Below are 25,442 nucleotides of genomic sequence, written 5' to 3'. Positions count from 1 at the left end.
TCTGACTCTTCGTGCAAAATATTACAAGGATATATGCAGATGGATTCACATCACAGTGCTCTTATCATGGTCTATTCATGTTTAACATGCTATATTAACCCCCAGCTAGAGTAAGTGAAGGCTGATTTCCTAATCTGGATGACATCCCATTAGTACACCCACGAGTGGAACTACAAGAAAAACTACATCCTAATGAGTTTCCACTGTCCATAACCACTGTGAACTCTTGTATGCACTGACTTCACTTTACTTTACTTACATATTACCTCATAATGTGCAATATAATTTTTATAGTTCTTATTATCCTGTAAATACACTCTGTACCCCTGTAAATACACTCTGTACTCCTGTAAATACACTCTGTACCCCTGTAAATACCCTCTGTACCGTTCACAGGACTGGACCGTGCACCTTACCCCCTACACCCCCCACCCTCCTTCTTGCACTATATTCTGCCCTTTTTAACTGCTGCACTGTCACTGGAGTTGTTTTTAATCTCACTGTACCTGTACATGTGACAATAAAAGGCATTCTATATTCTAATTCTAATTCTAACATCCTAATGAGTTTCACAAAAATGAGGCGTTTTCATTTGAAACCTTGTGTGAGTGAACTTCAAATTGAATTCTTTCTGATAGAGAAATCTGATTTTATCAATAACGTTTCGCATCGTTTGTGACACGTGCAGATGATCGCAAATCCAGTTTAACAGCACCCACTAGTGGCCCAACGTGATAACTACATCATTTTCAGCGCTTCTGCCATTTCTGTGCAAACAGACTAGTTTTTTTCTTTTTTTTTAATGTTGCGGGGAAAACATACCAATCCTCTGAAATGGAAAAAAACCAGGATGCTTTTTCACTTGAAACATGAAATTGGTCCATGTTAGTTTGTTATTTAACCCCATCATTCACAAGAGGAGTATAGGACATCAACAAAAATATACCAATCGGAATACGGCCAAATGGGTTTGAGTCCACTGTTGTTACACGATCAACTTCATTACATGTAGAAAAGATCTGTATTTGTTTGAAAATGATCCATTATTTCAACCTTAACCTCTACAGGACCTGCCGTCCACATATGTGGACATTATCTTGGGTTGTACAGCAGTTGGCTGGACTATTGTTTTTACAACTTTAAAGACTGTTTTTAAGCCATTTCTGCTCATTTTAGCCTTCCAGGACCTTAAGTGCACATATGTGGACATCATTTTGGGTTTTCTGGACCACAATACCAAATGAGTTTGGGTCTTAGGAGGTTAAGTGTTAACTCCGCCCCCTCCCCCAAGCCTTATATTCACCAGGACACTCTCTGGTGCTCTGCAATGCTTTTCATTCACAAACAGACTAATCGTTCCTGTTAATTGTATTAATCACAGACAGTTATTCTGACATGAATCATGACTATTGGCTCACAGTGCTCCTCATCTTCCTGAATCTTCACCACAGAGGCTCATTGTTCAGCTCTGATATTTCCATGCTCTCTCTCTCTCTCTCTCTCTCTCTCTCTCTCTCTCTCTCTCTCTCTCTCTCTCTCCTCCAGATGGGCGTGAGGAAGTGATTGCATTTGTTTGGACAGTTGAGCGGTGATCGGGACCATTCCTCGGTGCTCTCCATTGGTAAAGCGTCTTCATTAGTCAAAAGGCGTGGGCGGGACTCTTGCTCTCTGCAGCGAGTCAAAGGAGAAAGGCAATAAAGGGAGGCAGGAGCTGCACTTTGCCGACGAGCATCTCTGCCGTCCTGCTTCACTATACAGTGACCACTGTGCACAACTCCCACAAGAAGAAAGAGAGAGAGAGGGTAAGAGAGAGAGAGAGAGAGAGAGAGAGAAGAGGAGAAAGATCTGGGACTTCTCTGAAAAGGACAGAGTTCATCAATGTAACTCCGGTCAGTGTGAAACTGCGCCGTTTACCTGGATAAGTCCATCTTCGACAAGAGGAGAGATAACGAGAGAGACAGAGAGAGAGACAGAGAGAGAGGAGGAGAGAGAGAGAGAGAGAGAGGAAGACAAGAGTCCAACGCGAGTGGAGTGTTGACGTGAATCTGTGAAGGGGAAAAAAAAAGAGAGAAGAATATGATTGTCAACCAGCACTTGATCTTCATCCTTTACAGCCTCTGCGCGAGCGTCTTGAAAGGTGAGCGCTGCGTGTTGTTGCGGTGTGGACGGGCGTGGTGTGCGGGGAAGGTGGCGGCGGCGGCGGCGGCTGCGTAAAGTCTATACATCAAGTGTGATCCTGCAAGTCTTCAATGCACACAAGAGCTGGCTACTGCTTTATTTCTTATGAGCCCCCCCCTCCTGTATAATGTTGCGTGTTTTGCAGTAGTGTGGCTGCAGGACGTGTGTCGGCGCGTGCCAGCCGCTGTCACAGCCGAGTGTGCAGGAATGCCTGGAAGTTGAATTGTGTGCGGCTGCGACGTGAAAAGCACAATGCGGCGGCACAAGTTTTTTTTGGTGTGTGTGTGTGTGCATCGCTGACAACTTGAATCCCCCCCCCCCCCCCCCCCCCCCCTTTTGAGATGAAGTGGCAGACGAGACATAACGCTGCGGATGAGTCGATTACCCCCCCCCCCCCCCCCCCCAACCGAACCATCCTGGAGCTGACACCGAAAGGTTACAGCAGCTGCTTGCTGGTGCGTCTTTCTCTGCTCCGGTGTCATTGAGTGGATCGTTTAGAAGTCACGCAGTCGGATTTCTTTTGGAGGGACTTTGAATAATTACTTTGCATCAGTGACTTTGCATATAGGAGACAATCTCCCATACAGCGACGGCTGCATGTCAGTTGAGCTTTTTGTCTTGCGTGCGCACTGTGCTGTGTGTGTGTGTGTGTGTGTGTGTGTGTGTGTGTGTGTGTGTGTGTGTGTGTGTGTGTGTGTGTGTGTGTGTGTGTGTGTGTGTCCTTTATGGATTTTGGCACTGACTTTGTAAACCCCAAAAGCAGGCAAACTTAGGCTGCCTCCCGACACAGGTGAGTTCGCGTGTATATGATGCCTGCATGCAGCCCAGCCTCGGTGTCTCCTGATGACAAGTGTCCAACTCCCCACAGACCGTCCCACTCTTGGACCTGCATGCGCAGCCACCGCCCTAAAGGCGACCAGTACGCGCAACGCCTCCCGGAAGGGCTGAGCTGCTGGGGGTTCTGCCGGGGGAGGTAGAGGGGGGGGGGTTAATGTCAAACACCAATCAAATTACAATTACATTGTATTGTTCTTCAATTAGACCCCCCCCCCCCCCTCCCCACACACACGAACAAAAAAACAAAAGACCAACTTCATATCTCATAAGCATTGAAAGCTGCTTCTTTCCATTTCCCCCCACCAATAGCCTGAATATGATTTCATTTAAAAAAAAACAAAAAACCTCAAACAAAAATTTGGAGCATTTGCGAGGCAATTTGCACCAAATAAATGACATTCTTCATTTAGGCTGTTCTACTGTGAGGGTTACACACAATCAGTTATTTGGAACAGAGGTAGAAACACAGTCAAGATGAAAAAGAAACAAAACATCATTCATACGGAAAATGGCCGAAGCTATTAATTTAGGAAGGTGGGAAAGCTTTGGAAAGGCTCCAGTTTTCCAGACAGCCCTTTGCTTACAGTGCAGTAAGAAATTCTGGGGAAGATCAGACTGAAAGAAATATAAAAATATGAGTGAACAAAATAAACAAGGATTCCATTTTCATTACTGAACAATCCAGGAAGCATATCCTCATGACACATTTTCAAGTGTTTGCCACCGTCACATCTTCTGAGGATAGTCTCCTCTCATGGACGCTGCCATGTTGCACCGACTCTTTAGGAGTATGACTCTTTACGGAGCATGCGCACTATGATAACTCCAGCCACAATCAGGTGTGTGTACGCCCTTGATTTGAATGCATTTGACAAACAAAAGCCACTCATGCAAATTGTGGAATCTAAGTCGTGTCTCTTCTTTTACAAAAGACTCACATGTGGAGAGACATGGAGGTGCAGCGTTGCACCGACGTGTGCACTTACTCACAGGCTCTATACAGCCTCACCACAGATTCCCCAACATCTGATTTATACTGAGTGGGAGTCTTGGCTACAGCAAAGATATGCAGATTACTCTGTAATTCAGGTCATATTGCTCCAAACATTTAACCAGGAGAAGGAACTCAAAAACAGTGACTGGTCATATCCTCGCTGACTTTTTGTAAATTGTTTGGAACCAGTTTTTCAGTCTTTGCCACCGATTTTCTAATTCGATAAACATGTAAAGACTAAGAAGCTGGAGCCCTCCCTCCAAAGGCGATCAGTAAGTCATGTCCTGTGGAAACTCAAATAATATTCCAATTGGGGGGAAAAACAAAGAGCAATTCTATCTAAAATGAGAATGATGGCACTGGCTGTGGTTGCATGGATTAGTAATTAGATTGGATGGTAATTAATCGGATTATATACACTACATTGAGATCAGTTTGTCCCTTTCCAACCGGAACGATGATCAGATCAGAAAATGTGGTTCAACTGTTTTTTTTGATCCCATCAGATAACATGTTCAGGGATCAGGTTTTTGTGTGAGTTTCACCAGGTGAGGCTTCACACGTGGTATTTGGAAAATAGGTAAATAAAAGTAATATAGTTGATATTGAACAAGATTTTTTTTTTCTTTGGAGTTTCAGTTTTGAAAGAACTTGATCAGTCGAGTTGACGGAGCAACAGATTTCTAAGTTAAAACTAGATTCGATCTGCAAACGTCACAATGCGAAACATTATCGATAAACTCTGATCTAGACTAAGGCCCTGTTCACACGGCAACGGTTTAAGTGAAAACTCGTTTTTTTTTTGTGCTTCAGAAAAGTTTCACATTTTCAAGGCAATGTTTTAATAACGGTGAGTTTAAGCAGAAACAGAAGAAACTCTTAACCGTGTGGTTTTCATATTGTGCCACTAGTGGGTGCTGTTGTTTGTTTTTGTAATGAAAGTGTCTTACAAAAAGTTGCCCCCCACCACCCCCCCCTCCCCCTCCCCCCTCCCCCTCCCCGTGTCGTGGAAATGCACACCCGAAATGCAACGTGACTTTCCGTCTTCACTTTAAAACATTATTTTATAGACGGAGTAAATTCTGACTTTGCTATTACACCTTCAACAGATCTCTTGTCTTTCACAAGGCAAATACAGAGAAACAACCACACCCACACTTACAGGCAATTCAAAATCACCTATTTGTTGAATGTTTTTGGACCGCGGGAGGAAACTGGAATACCTGGAGCATAAAACCAACACACATGCCGGGATAACATGCAAACCTTTCCCTCAACCTTCTCACTGTACTAACCAGGGGGCCGTCACAGTCGTCTGGCAGGGTGCGGCTGCATTGTGACACACCAGGACTGTGAATTTGACAATATTTTTAATGGTGGAGATTAATAAAATGGTTTTTTTTGGCCAGTTTTACACTTCCCATCATATGTTATTATGCATGAATGGCATCGATTGGTGTTTATATGTTCTGGCTTTAAAAACATCCAAAAAACTAAGGCCTTCAATAAAAACACATTCAACATTAACTTAATGAGTGCTCGTAAAATGGTTAAACTAACAATGATTAAGCATTATTAACTCTTTACAGTTGGGATCCAAATCACAGCACAGACTTTCAGAGGCAATGCGTGTCATCATATTCATGAGAAACCCACGGGTTTATCCTCCAGAGGCCCCGCTCGTATAATATCCAGAGCAAGATCATGATTTGAAGAGAAAAAAAAGAAATAAAAAAATCGTCTCTCAATCAGCTCCTATTTCAGTCTCCCATTCTGTCAGGAACATCACCCCGTGCCACATGTCAAATATTTTTAGTGCAAGTGTCAGACCGTTCAGTGTTCGAGCAAACGCTCAGCCCAGCCTCGGTTTAACTCTGATGCTGCACAGCGTAAATGGGTAAAATCTTGTGGGACTGACTCGCAATTTTCTCCTTAAATTACAGAGTATTTATCTATTTCGGATCAATGTTGGCCGTCTTTGAAATTCTTGCAGTTCTTTACTTCAGCGGGTTTTGACCGTTCACATTTGCTTTGTGTCAGTTTGAGATCCTGTCCTGTGAGACATAAAGACACGATTCCGATGAGGGATCTGAGCATTCACCGCCCGACAACAGCGATTTTCATATTTTATTCAAAAACGAATTCTTCTTCTTTTTTTTTGATAATCTTTCCGTCATAGGTTAATGTCAGTCTGCTCTAAATGCGATACATAAAGCTTGCTTTTTCAAATGATTTCTGTCATTGTCACCTAGTATTGCACCACCAATCCACCACCATTGTGGAAAAACTTCCTTTGATGGTGCATTCAAGGACGCTCTGTTATCCGCAGCGTAACAATTGACCTCTAAAAAGCCTTGCATTCACCAGCTATGCTTTAAGGCAATTGACATACCAATAAAAGTAAATATTGGCATTGGGTTAAAAGTACGTGAAAGTGAATTTGATTGCATCCCGTTTAGAGGTTGTTAGTGGCAGACCTTGAACAAACCGAAAGAGTTTTCCAGACAGGCCTTGCTTACAGAATAGTAACACATAATGATAAATAAGTGGAAAGACCAGAGCTGGCGAAATACATGAAGAAATAAAACTTTAAAACACACCAAATAAAATTAGTACGTGTAAAGTAAATTTAGGTTGTTTTTTTTATTTGTGAAGCGTGGTGAGATAGTGAGCTTCAAGGTGTCCACAGCAGCAGTTATGACAGTTGTAAACAACTTTGATCCGTCAAATGATTAGTTTATTTGTATAGCACTTTACAGTAACCTAAAGCATTTATCATCCTTAGAAAACAAATGTAGCATCCAAAGAAACTGAATGAGAGGAATAAAGTAAGAGGAGTAAAATAAGACTAATAGTACTGCAGTAAAATAGAAACACAGAGATACAAAGAGAATTTCACAAATTTCTACAAATACTAAAAAAAACTACACGTTAAAAGGTTTCCTCGGCATTTCAAGTTAATTTCATCGTACGAGTAGGAAAACTGTTTTTAATGCCTATACATCCTAACTGTTGTTAACAGTAATATCCTATGATGGAAAATAATTGTAGTTCTGCCACACTAAGGCCCCGTGTACATGACAACGGTGCTCGGAGCCTTTTCGAAAACTATTCGTAAAACCAAAACCTTTTCAAAACGGATCCCATGGTGAAACTTTTTGAAAACGCTCCATCTCCATGGAAATGGAGAAAAAACTATGTAAATGGGAAAAAACCCAACTTTTTGAAAACGCCGTAGTAAATATGTTTTCTGCACATACACGGGTATACGGACGACAATAATAGAGGCCTCGAGAGCGTCACGACCCCCGATCCATGTTCTCCTGGGACTTGGTGGTTTTATAGTCAGAGAGTCACCGTGATAACAATCCACCTTCATCATCTGTCCATACCAGTGTCCGTGTACTTGCCATTGTTAATAGCGCATGGTTCTCTGCCAGCAGACACGTGTGGTTTCATTACAGAAGCAAAACGTTTCAGAAAGGAAAATGCGAAATCATTGCATTTTTACTCTAAACATCGTCATGTAAACAGTGCCTTAAAAAAAAAAACAACAACCCTGCATTTGTTTCTAATTGAGTGAGACAGCGGTGTCTCCAGACTGGCTGTAGGTTTAAATTTGAGTGTGTGAGGTTGTCTGTCACTTTCTCTCTCTCTGTTTGTGTTTTCCACAGTGAACACTGACTTTCAGCTGTTGTCAGCTGGGATCTGCACCCACACAGCCCTCGTTTGGATAAAGTAGTATAAATCTTATCTTCCTTACATAGTCCTGGAATGGAGAAACCAGACATTGGATCTACGTAGATCTTCTTGCTACCACAGCTTCTCACACATGAGATTTCTTCTGTGTCTTCAATGAATTTTAAATGGATGCCGTACGATCTTAGTTCCCCCCCAAAAATGTCCAAATGAGCCAGAACCCTGCACCACAGCACAACAATCCTCTCCCACCTGTTGCAGCGATGTCGTCCACAGACACTTTGTTTTACTAGCATCCTGTGTCCGCTCGGCCTTTCCCCTCGGTGATTTCCCTGAGAATCAATGAGGATCAGCATTGATTAGCATTAACTCTGATGTGAACCGTTCTGTGTCAGTTGCATTTGTTTGAGGAAGAGCAGAAAGTATATCGTCACCAATAAAGTAAGTGTACAGAAACCAAAAAAAAAAAAGAAGAAGAAAGCTTCACCACCCACTCACAGTTTGCTGGTTTAATTGTGGAGCAACACAAACAGCTTTAAATACAAACAACGGGGCGCTTGAGGAGCTCCTGGTGGATTCAGGGCTGAAGCTAAAACCTACACGCTTGCTTGAAGGAACAATCTGCAACCTCACTACACTTTACACTGTCCTCTCCCAATCATCTCAGGCTTCTTTGGAATACATTCAGAGTTACGCTGAAATTAATGGAGACCATTAAGAAAGAGGAGGCTGACTCTAAAATACACCTTATGGCATATTTTGGGAGAATATTTTGGAGCATTTGCATGCGAGTTGTGGTGAATAACTATGTGGAAAAACAGCTGCTGTGGCTGGTGTGAGCCTGCCTCGATGATCCACCTCATAAATATTGAAAAAAAAAAAATGTTTATATATAAATGTCAGATGCAAATTATTGTGCTAAAACTTGAATTATAATGCCAAAAGTCCAAACTGAAGTATACCACTATTGCAGCTGGTTGTCTCTTAACGTGACAAGCAAAGTTTATGGATTTACTCAGTTAATTACTCAACTTTATTCATGTTTTAAATCTTATGCTGTGTGTGATCACAAATATGAATTTTAGAGATGCACCAAAACTCTTTAAAAAACCAAAAAAACATGAGCACTAACCTTTAGCTACTTGCTGATACGATTACTTATTAAATACCGCAAAGGCTAAAATGTTCACTCCTTTTCTTTGGTTTAGGTGTGCTTTCACATGGCACGTTAGAGAGCGGACAAACCACACTGACAATATCACGTAATTACAACAGCTGCTCGTTTGGGGGCGCTGTCGCCCGAAATGAACGTTGACCAGAGAGGAAGAAAAGCCTGCCAAAGTAGAAACTCGGTTCACTGATTGGTACTGGCTGAAATTGGAAATCCAGACCACATATCAAAGAGCGCCTGCCTCACTACTTCCTCACTACTCCACATCTGCCCTCAACATATTTTCCAACTTTTTTTTTTCTGCGTCTGCTGAGACGCACGTTTTCAAGTGGACCAGAGTTCACCGCTTTGATCCGGATCAGAGTCCCGGGGAGCTTTCACACCTGCCCAAATGAAGCGGACTTTCCCTGAAACAAACTCTGGTCTAGATCAAACAGTGCTGGTCTGAAAGCGCCCTAAGTTGCTGGTGTTGTAGGAAGTAGCTTTTGCCCCTTGTCTTGATATTTTGGCAGAACATAATTTGCAGTCTGACTTACGTTTGTCGTTCTCATTAATATTAAAGAATCGCCACACCACATCGCTCATCCTCCCTGATCTGCCTGGGGACAATGTTGCTGACGCATTCCGTCATATAATACTCGCCAAACTGTATCGGGGATCTTTTCCTAGTACGAGTGCCAGTATCGGTGCATCCCTAATTGAGTTCCCTATTTAAGAGTTCATCCCTAAATAGCTGAAAGGTGTGACGTTATTATAGCCGGTGCAAGTCTGTAAATGTATTCACATCATGACCCACGACATCAGTGTTGGCACGTTTAATTATACAAAACTCTGTACCGGAGAAACAAAACGGCTCGGAGAGTTCGATCATCTTGGATCATGTTCAAGAGTCCTTCGACATCAACGGCCACTTCAGGATCTGCTTTAAACATTTATGAACCAAAGGTCTCAAGCTAAAAACAAAGTGAGCATCACCAAGAAAATATTCACAACCCCCCCCCCCCCCCCATCACAGAGGTGACAAGTTTAATTTGAATAATAGTCGTGGTATTTTGTAAATATTTTGCAATGTTAACAAGCGTTTCTTTTTTCTTTTCTTTTTTTAAGCAGAGCAGAACAGCACCAGTCCGGGATTTAACCTAGCAGAGCATTCCTCCCAAAATCTAAGAGGAGATGTTGATATCGTGCTCGCTGACAGACAAACAAACAAACGGGACCGAAAAACATAACCTCCTCGGCTGAGGTAATAAGGTGCAGCATCTTGTGTGTGATCACGGCCGGCCTAATCGACAGTTAAATTGCAGTGCGGCGCGTCGCACACTGCAGTGACTCTGTAGACAAGACTTCAGCCTCAGCAGCTCTGCTCCGGCTCCATAATGCTGAGAGTCATTTTCATGCAGACTCATCCTTCTCCGAACAAGCACACTGTTAGTATTTAGCTTGACTGCATAGCTGCACGCTCACTCCTATACCTGCAGCCTATGGAGTGCCGCACCGACTACAACAGAGGACATTCAGAGACACTGTAAATCCTTTTGTCCCGTGCTTCTTTCTTCTCAGTCTGTCGTTCTGTTACGACAGCCCTTTGTGAGATCGCTGGCGTCTCATTCCACCCTCACAACATATTTCACTAAAGGCGGCTAATGAAGACAGCAGACAGACTTGTCAGAGATAGTTATCAGGTACGATGGCAAGCGGGCTACATAGTAATGCTAATTAGCCATGTGGAGCAGCTATACTTAGTCTCTTTGCGGACCCGTGGGCTGCTTGTGTCATCAATGTACGTTTCTGTGATCTGCATTTTCCTTTGTCGGCCGGAGCTTCTCTGGTTGGGTCTGACACTCCCTCCTCTCAAGTGTTTCATCACTTTCCTTCTTCCCAAAAAGCTCCCGTACCACCAAGGGAACTTTTCTTTTGTTTGAGCGTGGAGCCTTTCATCATTTCTTATCTCGTCAGACATTTTGGCAAGTACGGCCTGCAGGTGACATTTGAGCGTCGGTGTGCATTTGACCATAATGTGTGGGGGCAGTAATGAGGGCAAAGCAGGGAATAAATGAAAGTGGCTCACTTTCTTTTTTTTTTTTTTTAAATACATGCATTTAATCTGGTATCAAAACCGCAGACATCAAAACTATAGAGAAGAGAGGACAAGGAGATCGGAGGCTGCGAATGAATAATTCCTTCATAATGTAAATGAAAAATTTCATCTCTGATTAGAGGGCCGATTGAGGCTAGTCATTAAAAATGTAAAACTGTCTTGTAGTGTTTGATTTTTCTTTTAAATATTGGTGTAAGAGGAGAGCCATTAATTTGAGAGTTACGGCTTCCATTGTGAATATTAATTTGTCCTTGGTATTATAATTTGGGAACGGTTGTACAGGATGCCACTTTATCTACAGTTAACAAATGACCCGGAAAATTTAAAAAATAAAAAATAAAAAATTGAATAGCTTTACTGTCATAACACGTCACATATAATGAAATTACAGGTGTTGCTCCCTGTGTTTAACAAGTAATGTTAAAATTATAGCTATTTCAGGACACATCCAGTTAAATCCAGGTGTATTTAACTTACAGTGGCAAGAAGTTGTAATATTTAACGGGAAGACGATATTTCATATTTTATCATTTCATACCTAGTTGCTATTGAAACATTGCAGCAAAAACTTGTTTTGATCTGCATTGTATGTCCAAACTGAATGACAATACAGTCCTGTCTATGTCTGTCTATGTATATTTAGTCAGCATGTAGTTTATAGTTCCTTAATTTAACTGTAGATTTTGCGGAATTTGTTTGCGTTCACATCTTTTGCAAGAAAGCCGGAATCACATAAGAAGTGAGAATCCAATGTATGAAGATCATGCACGTGTCTTAATGCAAACATTATATATTGTTGGAATTTCATTCATTGTTCCAAAGTAGGGATGTCAAGCAGATGGCCCGTGGGCTAGAATCGGTCCACCTGGGAGTCGCATTTGGTCTGCAAGAACAAAATTGCCGGATGTGAGAAAATATTAAATGAACTGCAATGTACATATTTGACCACCAGGAGCGCTCTTTACTATGCATTATATTGCGAATCGGTTCAGGTGATCAGGATTACTACACAGATGCCGACTGTGTTTTTGAACTCCAGCTACATGTGGCTTAGTGTTTTATGCCTTTGAAGACAAATAGTAAAATAAAACCCACTGTGATTTGTAAGTTGTAAAGCACACGGTAAACTGAGACATTGCTGCAATTGCAGTTCTTTTATTCAAATTTCAGGTTTGTCGTGTGTAAAAGGAAAGAATTGACTCAGAGTTCTAGTTATTTATAGATTATAATGCCATTATTTACCGGTCCAGCCCACTTGAGATCAAATTGTGCTGTGTGAGGCCCCTGAACTAAAATGACCCCCCCTGGTGTAAAACATGGCTGGTGAACTTTCTGATCAGTATGCATGAGGCTGTTTTGCACCCACTCACACTTGCATCCGTCTTAACAAAACTGTAACATGTTCCTCATGAGTGAAAACATAACTACACACACAAGCATTTGAGAAAATTAGGAGTAAATCAAGCATCCGACTGTGTCCTTTGGCTTCTGCAGAAGTAAGGATTGTGTTATTCACGGTACGCGTATGCATTTTAATGCATAAATTACATACTTTTCAAATCTTCTCATTTGCTCTTGTTTGCAATGAAATTCCAGCAAACATGCCAGATAAATGAAGCTTCATCTCTTTAATCAGTCTGCTGTAATTCACCGTCCTTCACTATGACAGAATTGTCACATGTTTCTGATGTGTGAAAAATGGAACTGAACACAGGTAAGAATCTGTGAGACGTATGCACAGGCGCATCTCCTGCGGGTCGGAATAATCAGCCGGCGGGAATAAGCCGGCTGAGCTGAAGGCAAGGTATGGCGGAAGGACGTCGGTTTACATTGGCGGGGACCCCGTTCCCCACCGATGAGGGTTCGCTTATCCCTGCAGAATGTGTCTCGGCTGCCAAGTGCTGTGCTGCATACCACTGCAAATGCTAATCCAGTAAAAGGGACAAATGTGCTCCAAAGAGCAAACGCTGGCCTGCCTGCTTCCTGTTGACAGATATACATCTGTAGGGATAAGCTTCACGCCAGCGGCAAATGTGCTCAGACAAGTGGGGAAGGGGCTTTAAGATTAGCTGCTCGCTGCCTTAACTAGATGCCGCGTGCTGTCATTCTCCCTTTGCCATGCTCTTTGTCATGGCACTTTCACACCCCGTGCCCCCTGTGAGTGGGTATAAGCTCGGCAATGAAGTTGATAGTCACCGAGTGCAATTACACCATTAAAGATTATTTTGACCCGTGTTTGAACTAAAAAGGTTAAGAGATTTTTCTACTTGCCCGGAAGCCCGGCGCGAGATACTTCTGATAAGTTTAATGCCGCAATTGGTCACGGTGAAAAGTGGTTAAAGCAGTGAGTCTGAGCTCCTGAGGAGGCACCTCCGCTTGGTAAAGGGCTTTTCAAGAGAAATCAGCATTCATGTACTGTCAGGATCCCAAGACAGCTCGCGGAACATGACTCAGCAGGAACTTGAGCCTCAAGAACATTTGGATATTTTCTGACCAAATTACAGAAAGAATTGAAGGCTCTTCATTATTTTAGTACATTAAGAACAATCACAATGGTTTCCTCATCTGATCCCTGCTCCCCCCCACTGCCACACAAATACAAAAACAATAGATGGATTCTCAGGTCTTCTCTTGCAAAGTGTCTTCTTATGATTTCTTCAACATGGGAAAATACAATTTTGAAAACCTCAGAGTGGGTAAAACCCCCCCACTGTGATCTCAAAGCGGCCCCCCCTGAAGGGGGTCCCTGACCCAGGGCTGGGAACTACTGGATTAGTTTACTGGTGGCAAATCTTTTCAGGGCGGCTCACAGAATCAACTAAGTAGAATCAACTGCGGTTATACGGTAATACCTCCATAACGACCACATTAGGATGTGAGAGAGTATATGTTTGCGTCATGGATCTCTCAGCTCGGCTCTCAGTTTTTGTCAGTTAAAATGAGAAACAGCAGGTCTGGATAGAAATTTATATCTTTGTAACATTTGCTGTAAAAATAAAACATTTATTGTTTTGTAGTGCAGGCAAATGCATCAATATGTTTTACTTGAGACGACACTGTAAGTCATAGTTTTAAAAAGAATGTCCTATACACTGCGGGCCATGTTTGTCTCCACCATATCATTTACACCCACTGAATATTCAGGGATTAACTCATATTTTGTCCCCCAAAGCTAATATGTGTTTGAATCCCAATGTTGCTGCATTTCTACAATTCCTGTTCCAAATGTATTCGTCATTAAAGAGTTGAAGGCCTTCAGGTTGCAGCGATACTGGACCGCACCTCGTCTGCTTGTTTTACTTCATCTTCGGGTTCCGTAACCTTTTTTTTTTAATTACGAATCAAATATTTTATTTGATGGGGAAAAAAAGAAAAAAAAAAAAAAAACAGAAAGAATTTTTGTCATCTCACAACAATCTGAAAAAAAATAAAAATATTCAGGCATGTCTTGAATAAATTCTGTGGAGAGTAGAATCAGAAAAAATCCTTGCTGAATTTTTAGTGAGTGAAACTCTGCTGTGCTGTTGAAAAGGCGGTAGGTGTCTGTTCTGACAGTAGTTTATGTATTCCCTACATTTCAGTATTGCGCCTGAAATAAAGCCTATACTTCATTTTATGCCCGTTTGCAGCGTTGACCTTTACCAATCTCTCTTGGCCCTCATCTCTGTTGAAGTGGGCTTTGTGCCCGACTACGGATGAGCCTGTGAATCTCATTTACCCTGTGTGACGATCTTCCCTTTCTCCTTTTTTTTTTTTAATGCAGTCTGTATGAACAAAGTTGATATTTTCCAGTGGTTTGCTTAGAAATGACCGCCATGTGATCTGTTTCAATGATATTTTCCAAGACCTATGTTTGTTTGTTGTTTCTCTTTGATTTGCTTGAGAAAAGTAGACAACATTTTTTGCAAAAGAAAAAAAAAGAAAAGTCGTCTTCGCCCTCCCGACAAACCTGAAAAGCGATCTAATGAAGCTGAGATATGTGCTCCATGCAGAATGTCAACAAAGAAACACTGCGAGCGTGGCTGCAATAATAAATGTGCTTTTCTGCTTCTGCTGGGGATGTTTTGGGAGGCTTCCAAGAAGAGTGATTGACTGTCCGAGGTATCACACCGCAAACCAACACCTGGCAACCTGACCAGAAGTGACCGAGCTTGTTGGGAGTTCTGTCAGGGTCATTTTCACAAACAATGTGGACAATCAGCCGGGGAGGCTTTGTTTTGTGCTTTGTGCGCTACGCTCGGATGTAGCCACTGACACCTGTGTTTATTTCCTCGAAGCTTTTCTTCTCCATGGTGTTGTTTGCATAAATTTTCAATATTAGAGAGCGGAAGTCCAGAAGCGCGTCCAGAGAATTTATATTTGGGAGGGCGCAGGAGGGTGTTCACATGAAAATAAAAGTTCGTCTTTTGCAGAATTGGTGGTGGAGACTTCGCTTGGCTTTTAGAGTTTTGGTCCAGATCAGAACCTGCTGGTGCAACTTTAGGTTTTGCGACTCGAGATCCATTTATACGACAACGCTTCACGTGAAACGCATCGTTTTTGCGTTTTCGTTTCAGACAAGTTTCCCATTCACACAGCAACATTTTGAAAACAATGTGTGTTTACACGAAAACGGCAGAAACGCTGAAAACAGTGTAGAGCCAATAGTAGGTGCTGTTGAACAATATAAACATAAACAATGCCGCGTGCGTGGACGTTCATATGGACAGACGACGAAGAAGTCCCAGGCGAATATGTACTGGGACTCACGTCACTCTGGAGGCGGCCATTGTTGTTATTGTCCGTCTACTTCATGTGCAGTAAATAATGCACATAGAAAACACCCGGAATAGTAATAATTTTGCTGCTACTTCAGTGACTCAGTATAAACACTTACCTTGGAAATAACTCAAGGATTATTATTTAATTACAATTTAGACATTGTGTTTGGTTAACAAACTAAAAAAAGAAATATTGTACCTCTAACATTAAAACTATCAAGTGGTTATAAACTTTAATCATTTAGTTGGTGTATTTCCTTTTTGCTTTTGTTGGATCTTCTGTCTCTTTGTGAAGTGAGTGCATACACCCTTCTTTTTCCAACGTCAGCATCATTGTCAGGTTGAAAGCATCCTTGTGGTTAAGTTGTTCTCTTCATCATCTGGTTCTTCAGGAAACATACGAAGTTTTAAGGGAGAACACCCTGACTCCCTGTTACCTGTGGTATCCATGATGGAAAGTACCATCGAAAGTTGATGGGTCTGATATTTGAATCTGACTCTATATGTCCTTTGTACATATCAAGACTTTATCCTTATAAAATAGCTGCACAATGTCCACTTTCTTTCTTATTCTTTTTAAAATAATCTTGTTGTTTATGTGTACCGGTGGGCTCTCAGATGTTTTCGACATCCGATGCAGGATCAGTTTGATATGTGACTCTATATATGTCATGAAAATCACCTGTGTGTAAGCAGCTGGTAGGTACATACATAAATGTACATTGTAGCGTCACCAGGGGACGTCTCTAGCTGCAGATGACAGGGACGTGAGACCAACGACACCGAGACAGTTCTGGTTTTCAAACAAACAATTCGGGCTTTATTTCTTCCCGTACCGGCCAGTTAATCCAAAAGAAAAACAGAAAGATCTTAACTCAAATCCAGGCTTTCAAACTCCAGCGTCCTTTCTTTGCCTCCAACATAAATAGTCCTTTTTAAAACGTCTTCCTTGGTTGTCCAGAGATCTTGCTTCTCTCAGCTCCAGCCCAGCTCTCCAACTTCTTCCTTCCCACACTCCCTCTTCACTCAACCCCAATCATGGGCACCTGACAGCCTCCAGTGTGGCTGCAATGCCTTCTGGGTGCTGTAGTCCCCTTTAGCTGCCATTTTGCCCTTTACTGGTTCTCTGTGGAAGGGAATGTACCTCCCTTCCACCACACAGCCTCTGGTGACGCCACAACATGTCTATGCAAAGCGAGAGATATATTGTCAAAAATGTTGAAATAGAAGGTTTTTGTATTGGTTTCTTGGTAAACTAAATTTGGATTTCAATTTTCTGCGACGCTTATGGAGCCTGCAGGATAAATTTTTCTCTATGTTGGATGAAACTGTTACGTTGACCGAGACGTAACGAGACGTTTTCACAGATCCTCTTCCAGGTAGTTTTATAGTTGAGTGTCACCTGCAATAGCAAGCCAACTTAGTCGTCTGTCCATACAAATGTCTGTGTACTCGCCATTAATAATGTTTATAGCGTATAGTTCTCTGTTTCATTACAAAAACAAACAACAGCACCAACTTGTGGCCCAACATGCTAACTACATTGTGTCCAGTATTTTTGCCATTTCGGTGGAAATGGACATAATTATCAAAAATGTTCTGTGTAAAGGTGAAACTTCTGGAACAACACTGCAAAAAAACAATGCGTTCTCTTGTAAACTGGGCCTTAGCTTGAATAATCGACAGAAGGAATTCCAAACAGTTATCATGGGCCCGTTTGCGCCCGGCGTTAACATGCATTTCGGTATCCGATCACATGTGGCGAACCCCGACGCAGACTGTTCACACTTGGCCGTATCGTGCGTCCGGTCTAACCGCCGCAGATAAGATTATGTCACTCCCTCTATGAGTTGTCCAACCTGCGGTGTTCTCTGCTGACCCTCAGGCACGGCCGTCCATGTTGTTTTCCATAGTTTCTTTAGAAAGTTGGAAAGACTGCGTATCTCAGACCGGTATATTCTCTTAAACAACAACTTGGTGCACACAAATGACATTTACATTTTCCTGTGATGAGTGAAAGCGTCTCACGAGTGAAAGCGCTCTGGTGCCTGTTAAAGCTTTCCTTTAGGGCTCGCCACATGTGATCGGATCACCGGAAACGCACGTTAACGCCAGATTTAAATGGACCCTTTGACTGATATGATTGAGCTAAGTGGTTAAATTGAATTAATTAGTTATTAAAGATGCATGTGTGGGTTTTCCACAGGGTTTTTTTTCTCCCACAGTCCAAAATCCTGCATTTGTGGATGATTTGTGCGCCTGTCTCTCTGTGTTTGTATTGTGATGGACATCTCCACCCATTATGAGCTGGAAGTGGTCTCCAGCCCCCCTCTTGACCCTGAGTGGGATAAAGCTGCATCAGAGCTGGATGAAACTCTTCTGTTCATGTATTGGACCGTTCATTGTGATGTCTTAATTAGCTCATTGATCATAAGAATTGATTATCTTCAAAGTGGCCACGCAAGGACAGATTATTTTCCAATTTTGATGATCTGATAATATAAGCTTGATGTGCTCAATGTTGGAAAAAAAATAATGTGGAGCGAAAACACGATTTCTCAGAACTGGAGATGCTTTCGTTATTTCCTGTGATGAACAGTTCAAACTAAAAGATAATGATGTAAAAACAGAGAAAACAATCAAATCAAAAGCAGCAGTGAGTGATTGTCTTATTTATCTGTTTATTTATTTTTTGCAAATAGCCGATTCAAATAATCACCCAAATAGCCGCAGGTTAATATTTTTTCCTTTTTTGTCAATCACCTAATTAGTTTGCTCACTAATCTCTTTATCCTCGGTTGTAGCTGTTAACAATTTGCTTTCACACAACGTAATATGTGATAGTTTCTGGAAAATGTACATTTTGACTGTAGATCCTCATACATATAAAGCATACAGGAGGTGCGGGGCCATTTAGGTGTAAAGATTTAATGTTTCAACACATTTTATCAACACAGACCATCCATCAGCCTCACAGTCAATAGGATTTTGCATGACTGAGTTGCTGCGCTCATAAAGGCCCCTCAGTCAAGCCGTCTCAGCTCCAGATAAAGGAGACTCTGTTGCTTCTTTGGAAATTTGATAGCAGCTGGAATAAGCGGGCGGATTTTCATAGACTTGCATTCAGCAAAATTATAGCAAATGTAGGTATTTATATCCAGAGTAATGTTTTTGTATTTTATCCTTTTGTGATGTGATATGGTTTGTACGCACGGCATAATTAAAGACCACAGAAAAGAAATAGAAAACGCTGAAGAGGCAAAGCTGCTGGAAACCAGACTATTGACTTGTGAGACAGGTTTGTAAACATTTGTATGGAGGAAAATGAAAAACCATTCATATTCTCGTCTGGGCTGAATCCCTCTCGAGGACACGACGAGCCGAGGTCTGCTCGAGCTCACTTTTTCAGAGAACACCGACAGGTGCACCTGCTGCGCCTGTCACAGAGGCTGCCATACACTGACCATCCATGATATTCATGATGCAGCGCAGCTTTGTGTCTCCAGTCCGCTGCTCTGCCTTTTTACGCCTCCAAATTTGTGAGGAAAAGCTGAAGAGAAACATGCCATTATAAACACTTAAAAACCAACAAAGAGGACTCTAATTAAAATGTCCTCATGTCAGGAAGGATTTCATGACATTTTATTGTGTGTGTTCGCTCTTTTTGCTTGTCCTTCGTGCTGTTGTTATTCCAAAATAAGTAAAACAGCTGTTTATATGCCTGAGAGCATCCTGATGAAAAAAAAACAAAAAAACAAATCACATCAGTTCAACACGTTTATTTTCGTGCTGCAATTAAATGTGCCGGTTTCATGAAGGGAACTTGCAAGAAGCTATTGCCAGATTAACTCATTGTGAAGAAAAGTAAATGTAGTTTTGATGATCAAGAAATCTTTCAGTTTCATCCGTCTGCTGTCAAAAGCGCTTTATCCAACACGAAGTGAAGGGAGCTGGATCCAATTCAAGTTATGGGTGAAGGCAGGAGGCACAAATTAACCTTCAACACATGTTTTTAGGCCGTCGGAGGACACCCGAAGGAAATAAAGGAAAGAAAACTCAAGCCCAATCGTCGTATCACAAGCAAACAAGAAAGCAACCAGCCAACAAACCAACCGACCGACCAACCAACCAATCAGCCGATCTATGCATATTAATTCAAGGCGCTTCATACAAAGATCTATGATACAATCTTAACAAAAAAAAACAAACAAACAAGGATGAGGGACCAAAAAATACAAGACAAGAATATAAAATATGCATTGAGAAGGTGCACTTAGTGAATATTAAAACTAATAAACACCTTTTTAAAAACATCTACACAAGATGAGAACGACAAATGTTATGTAAAACTACAGTAAAAATGCAAATGTGAAATAAGATATAAAGTGAAAATACCTTTAGAGAGGAGGAAAAAGAAAATGGACGTTTATCATCGGTGCTTGCTGAAGTGGAATTGTTGGTTTTTCCCTGTAAAAGTGCCTTGAGATGTCTGTGTTGTATTCAGAGCCGTCTGAATAAAATTTAATTTGATTAGATTAAAAACAAAATAACAAAAGGTTAACGGTATTAACAGAAAATGATATACATTGAAATAAATGAGTAAACCAGTCATTAAATGAAAGCCAAGTAATTTCAAGATAGATAGATAGATTTACTTCATTGATCCCTGGAGGGAAATGGAAACGTCACAGCAGCCAGGTAAAGAGCACATATACAAATGGAATATGATAAAAAACACATTGGAAACTACAGGTAGTAATAAATATATTAAAATATTTTAAGAAGATAAAGTTAAAACCAAACACTGAGTGTGCAGATAGAAGTATAAACACATCACATATAATCATACACATATAACTATATTACTATATTTTGCAGTGTCGGAGGGAGAGATTATTTTTGTTTCAGGATCCCGGCGGGCAGCAGATAGATTAAAGAGTCTGATGGCAGTAGGAAGGAACAATTTCCTGCAGTGTTCCTTTAGACAGCGAGGCTGGATGAGTCTGTGGCTGAAGCTGCTCATCAGGTTGTCCAGTGTTTCATGCAGTGGATGGGAGACGTTGTCCGTGATTGTCAGCAACTTTTCCAACATTCTGTCTTCAGCCGCCTCCTGCAGAGAGACGAGTTTCGAGCCGACAACTGACCCGGCCTTTTTAATCAGTTTATTTAGTCTGTTGGCATCCTTTGCCTGGAAGCCTTGATGCAACATGTGCATATATACATTCAAAATTATAAAACCACTTTAATGAGCGAAAGATGCAGATATTGTCATAATCAAGATACTCATAAGATACGTAGTCAGATAAGCACAGTTTTTAAACAAAGGAGTTATATTAAGCCAGAAATACATTTAAGCCAAAACAAATCTGCTAATGAAGTTACAGCTCACATCCAAATAGCTCATTTTCTAAGTCTGATGAGGAAACTGTGGAAAACTACAGATATTGAAAAAAGAAAAACGGCTTTACGATGACTTTGTTGCACGACGATGCCTGAGTGAGACGCCTTCCCCCAAAACTCCCGAATAAAGACACACGCACACACAAAACGCACAAGCCTAAGCTCATGCATGTTTATACCCTTTTATTGACTTCCTCTTTAAATGCTTCCCACAGGTCTCTAAAGCTGGAGTGTAGATACTGAATGTGGGCATATTTGCAAGTGAAGGTGGGGGATAAAAGCACTGAAACTCATGTCCTCATAAAGAGGGATCAGCAGTGTGAACGGGAGCTGCATACCGATGCAAGAGATGCCAGAGTGCTCAGAGCCAGAGAGCATGCTTTGCTGAAGAAGAAGAAGAAAAAAAAAGGCTTTAAGCTGCTAAGCTGAGAGCAAGAAGGGAAAAGGAAGTGAAAGTGTGAAGCAGGAAAGGCACACTCACAGTAAAAAGCGTAGAGAAGTTTCATTGTGTAAGATATATCTGCCATTTTCTTCACTTAGTATGGCTGAGAAATGTAAAAGGGGTTACCGCAGTCATGAAATAAAGGTTAAACCATTACATGTACCTCATTTCCTCGTTGAGGGAAAAATATTAAAATCAGTTCAACTTAACAGATTTGAAGGGAAAAGAAACAGATTGAAATCTAATTTATGTAAACCATAATGCATTCAATGTTGGTTCATGACTGGACCGCTGCTTGAGTTTGACATTATTACGATTGTCTTCTCATCAAGCATGTTTGAAGCCGTTTGCTCCAATCTAGAGCATCATTGTTTGAGTTTGAACCGTGCATCTTATCTCAACGTGCAGTGAAAAGGATTTTCCAGAAATATCTTTCTTTCTTTTTCGATGCTGCGACTAATTAATGACACAGGTCCTATCTTAGTTACACTCTAAAGCAGGGGTGTCAAACATAAGGCCCGTGGGCCAAAACCGGCCTGCAAGAGACTCCAAACCGTCCGGACGAGGCTAAACTATGTCACTCCAGCTAAATTGGAGTCGTCATCCACGTATGACACCAGTGCCTTCAGGAAATGAATACAGAAAGCGAACCAATCTCTGAAAGAAAATCATCTCGCAGGAAACATGTTAGTATGGGAGAAGATGGAGCTTGAGGACATCTTATAACCTTTTACCCACTTGGGAAGCTGTATTTTGTTGTTTTGGTGCGCCGTTGTCGCTTTCATTTTCTGCAGCTTCTCTCGTGGTTGTCAGTCGCTGCAGCTTGAAGCAGCAATCACACTAAGAGATGGCACTCGTGGAATTTCTGACACGGTCATAACCTGAGTCTGTTTGATGCCGTGGACCTCTCTCACTGCCCGGCCGGCCTCAGATTTGAAACCACCATCAGAGAGATTGGGACTTCCCATCTTTTCCTCTGAGGTGGATCAAGACTAACATGAATTGATGCTTCAAGAATGTAATGAGCGTTTTTCAGTTTTGTTGTGAGTTGGAAGTCAGTCCCCGATTGCAGATGCTGGATTTGGAAAGCAGTCGAGTTACTCCACTAGTCACTGCCTATAAAGAATTTGCTGCGACGTCTGGATCCAGGCTAATACAAACATTTTCCATTAAAAAGAAAAACCCGTTGTCGTGCACATGGGGCCTTAATTTCTTCCATGTTACTATGTTGTTGACTTAATTCCTTCTTTTGCACATTGAATACACAGGAGTGTAGTGAAATAGTAACAAAGCCCAACGGAACGGTCAAGCTCATGGCCAAAAATCACGAGAGAGAGAGACAGAGAGAGACAGAGACAGAGAGACAGCAGCTTTACAGCTCTTCAACAGTTGTTCAATCGAAGACAAGAGTAGTGAGAAAGAAACCCACTAAAACTTCAGTAATTGTCACTTATTCCTTCGTCGATTGTTACAGTCAGTCACACGTTACTTTCTAATGTTCAGAATTGGCCGGAAAGACACGTCAGCGCTCACTTGAACGTTGTTAGAAACTTTATAATCAGAATGATATAATTGCCAGAAAAGCTTTTTATTTTTTTTGTATTTCTTTCTTTTTTTTTTTTTTTTTTTAAAAAGCAGAGACTATAATAAGCACCACACACACTCGAAGAATAAATGCTTAGAAACCGGGCGAGCAGTTACCACTGCCAACAAAAGTCAATAGACTCCAGAAAGTAGAAAGATCAGCCGGGGACAATTTGAGTCCATTTTAAAATGTTGGTACAGGTAAAGACAGTTCTTATCCACTGCAGCAGCATCAGGATTTCATTGACTCTGATCGTCTGTAATTTAATATTGTCTTATTCCATGAGTGAAAAATGAGCAACTTAAATTACCGTTTGTGATGTTGGACAACAAAGCCGACTTCGGCTGTATGTGCAGAGTAAAAATAACTTGGAGGCGGGAGGGATGGCAGCAAATGTTTTACTAAATTAGCCACCATTGATCAACGTGTCTTAAAAAGGGAGAACAAAAGCCAGATAGATTTCCAAAGACCGTGCAGCACTCGGGAATAAATATCTTAGAATGTTACCTGAAAAGATGAAAATCTCTGGAGGTCTGTTCCAAGGATAGGTTGCCTATACATAATGATATACCGGTTCTACTATGTGCAGTGAATTAAAGAGACGAGGAGCCAATTATTTCGTTCTAATGTAGTTGTAGAGTTCACTCAATTCAATTAATTATATATTCTCACCGAGAGTTCAAATATGTAAATGCTACCTGCTGATGTTTCGATCTTTATGTACATGTGTAGATTTTCTTTCTTTTTTATCACTTGCTCTATAATTGGTGATCAGGCCATTATATTAAGAGTCACAAGGTCTAATTTAAAAACAGATCATTGACCCTGTACTCTGATTATAATAAATACCAGCATTCCTAGCTTTTGGACTGTCATTAGCCTTTCATAACATTGCAAATTACATATTATTTTTCCATCTTTAGCGAGATTATGAACTATGAGTAAAGACAAAATTACCCAATAAGGTCCAACACCAAGTCATCACCACATGTAAAGGAAAAAAAAAAGAAAATGTTGATAGTGCTAACACAACTACACAACTACACAACTACAGAAGCGTACTCGTTCTCAGAAGGGATTTTTTGTTTCTCCAATTTATGTAGTATTTACATGAACAAACTGCACATATCGGCCCGTATTGATCTCACTTTAATGGTGATGATAAAGAAAATCATTAAAAAGCCGGCAAGTGTGCTGTACGTTCAGATTAATTATCTTCCAACCCGAGCCGTTGGGATTACTTCCCACTGCTGGCACAAAATGCAAAAGCTGTTATTAAAAGCCTCGGTGGTTAATTATTTGTGCTTGTTTATGGCAAACTAGAGTTCAATGGTTATATTATTTACACAATCAACATATTAGGTTTTTATTAAAGAAAATTTAAGGAGACTTTAAAGTTCTTCTATTTTTTAAGTTAAGATTAACTACTTGTAAACATCAAGTTACTATATTCTAATATTACAAGAAACGAATAACATCCATCACTTCATGTCAATACAGTTTGTTTTAATGAATAAACACTGATTAGCTACAATTCCATTTTTAATTAATTGATGAGACAGTTAAGTAATTATTTAATGGTGTATTTATTTATCACGTTTTGACATGTTTAGTCCTGCAAAAGGGAGAACATGCAAACACCACATGAAAAGTCCCTTGACTCTCACTCTTTTGACTTGTATAATTGAGTTTGTAATATTAAAATATTACATCATGTTCTTCCCTTATTTGGCCTATTGCATTTAATCTGGGTAAAGATTTTCAACTTATAGTAAGCTGTATGAATATTTCGATATACAGAATGAAAACCGTGCATGTTGGTTGTTTGTTTTGGTGATGATAGAAAATGGTGAACATAGAAGCACCACTAAGAGCTGTGGATGCCAGATTGACCCAAAAGTAAAGGTTTTAAGCTCAATAAGAGTCTTGCTTTCACTATAAATGGGGTATTTCTGCTGTCTCTTGGAAAAACATAGCAAAGGTGTTTTATTTGGGTTGGTAGCGCTGAAATAGGAGGATATGAAGCCGGGATGGACCCTACAATAAGTCCTTATAATGGCTGGTCTGGATAGCCCCTGCCTTTTATGGACCCAGAGATGATTATACATTTAGTATCCTCCAGTTCTGGCGGAGTGCGAGGACATCCGATGTGCACCGGATGACCTTAACTACTGGAGCTGTAGCACCCCCCAGATAATGACCACTCTGAACCCCAGTAGCAGGCCTCATCACCTCATAAATACAGGGACCATATGGACTCTCGGCGGAAAGCTGCCGA

The 25,442-nt window shown here is 41.1% G+C and overlaps 1 protein-coding gene across 1 annotated transcript in view; it reads left to right on the top strand.

The window, feature by feature from the left end:
* Positions 1–1,752: 1,752 nt before the first annotated feature.
* cadm2b (cell adhesion molecule 2b) overlaps positions 1,753–25,442 on the top strand; it is a 217,505-nt gene continuing 193,815 nt past the window's right edge. Inside the window, exon 1 of the mRNA XM_080460213.1 lies at positions 1,753–2,137. Within this exon, the coding sequence (XP_080316339.1) occupies positions 2,077–2,137 (61 nt within the window). The 5' untranslated portion in view covers positions 1,753–2,076. The remainder of the gene's footprint in view (positions 2,138–25,442) is intronic.

Source organism: Lipophrys pholis (genome assembly GCF_963383615.2).
Source record: "Lipophrys pholis genome assembly, chromosome: 3".
NCBI lineage: Eukaryota > Metazoa > Chordata > Actinopteri > Blenniiformes > Blenniidae > Lipophrys > Lipophrys pholis.
Note: the sequence above shows the minus strand (reverse complement) of the source record. Positions and strands in the feature narration are given on the sequence as shown.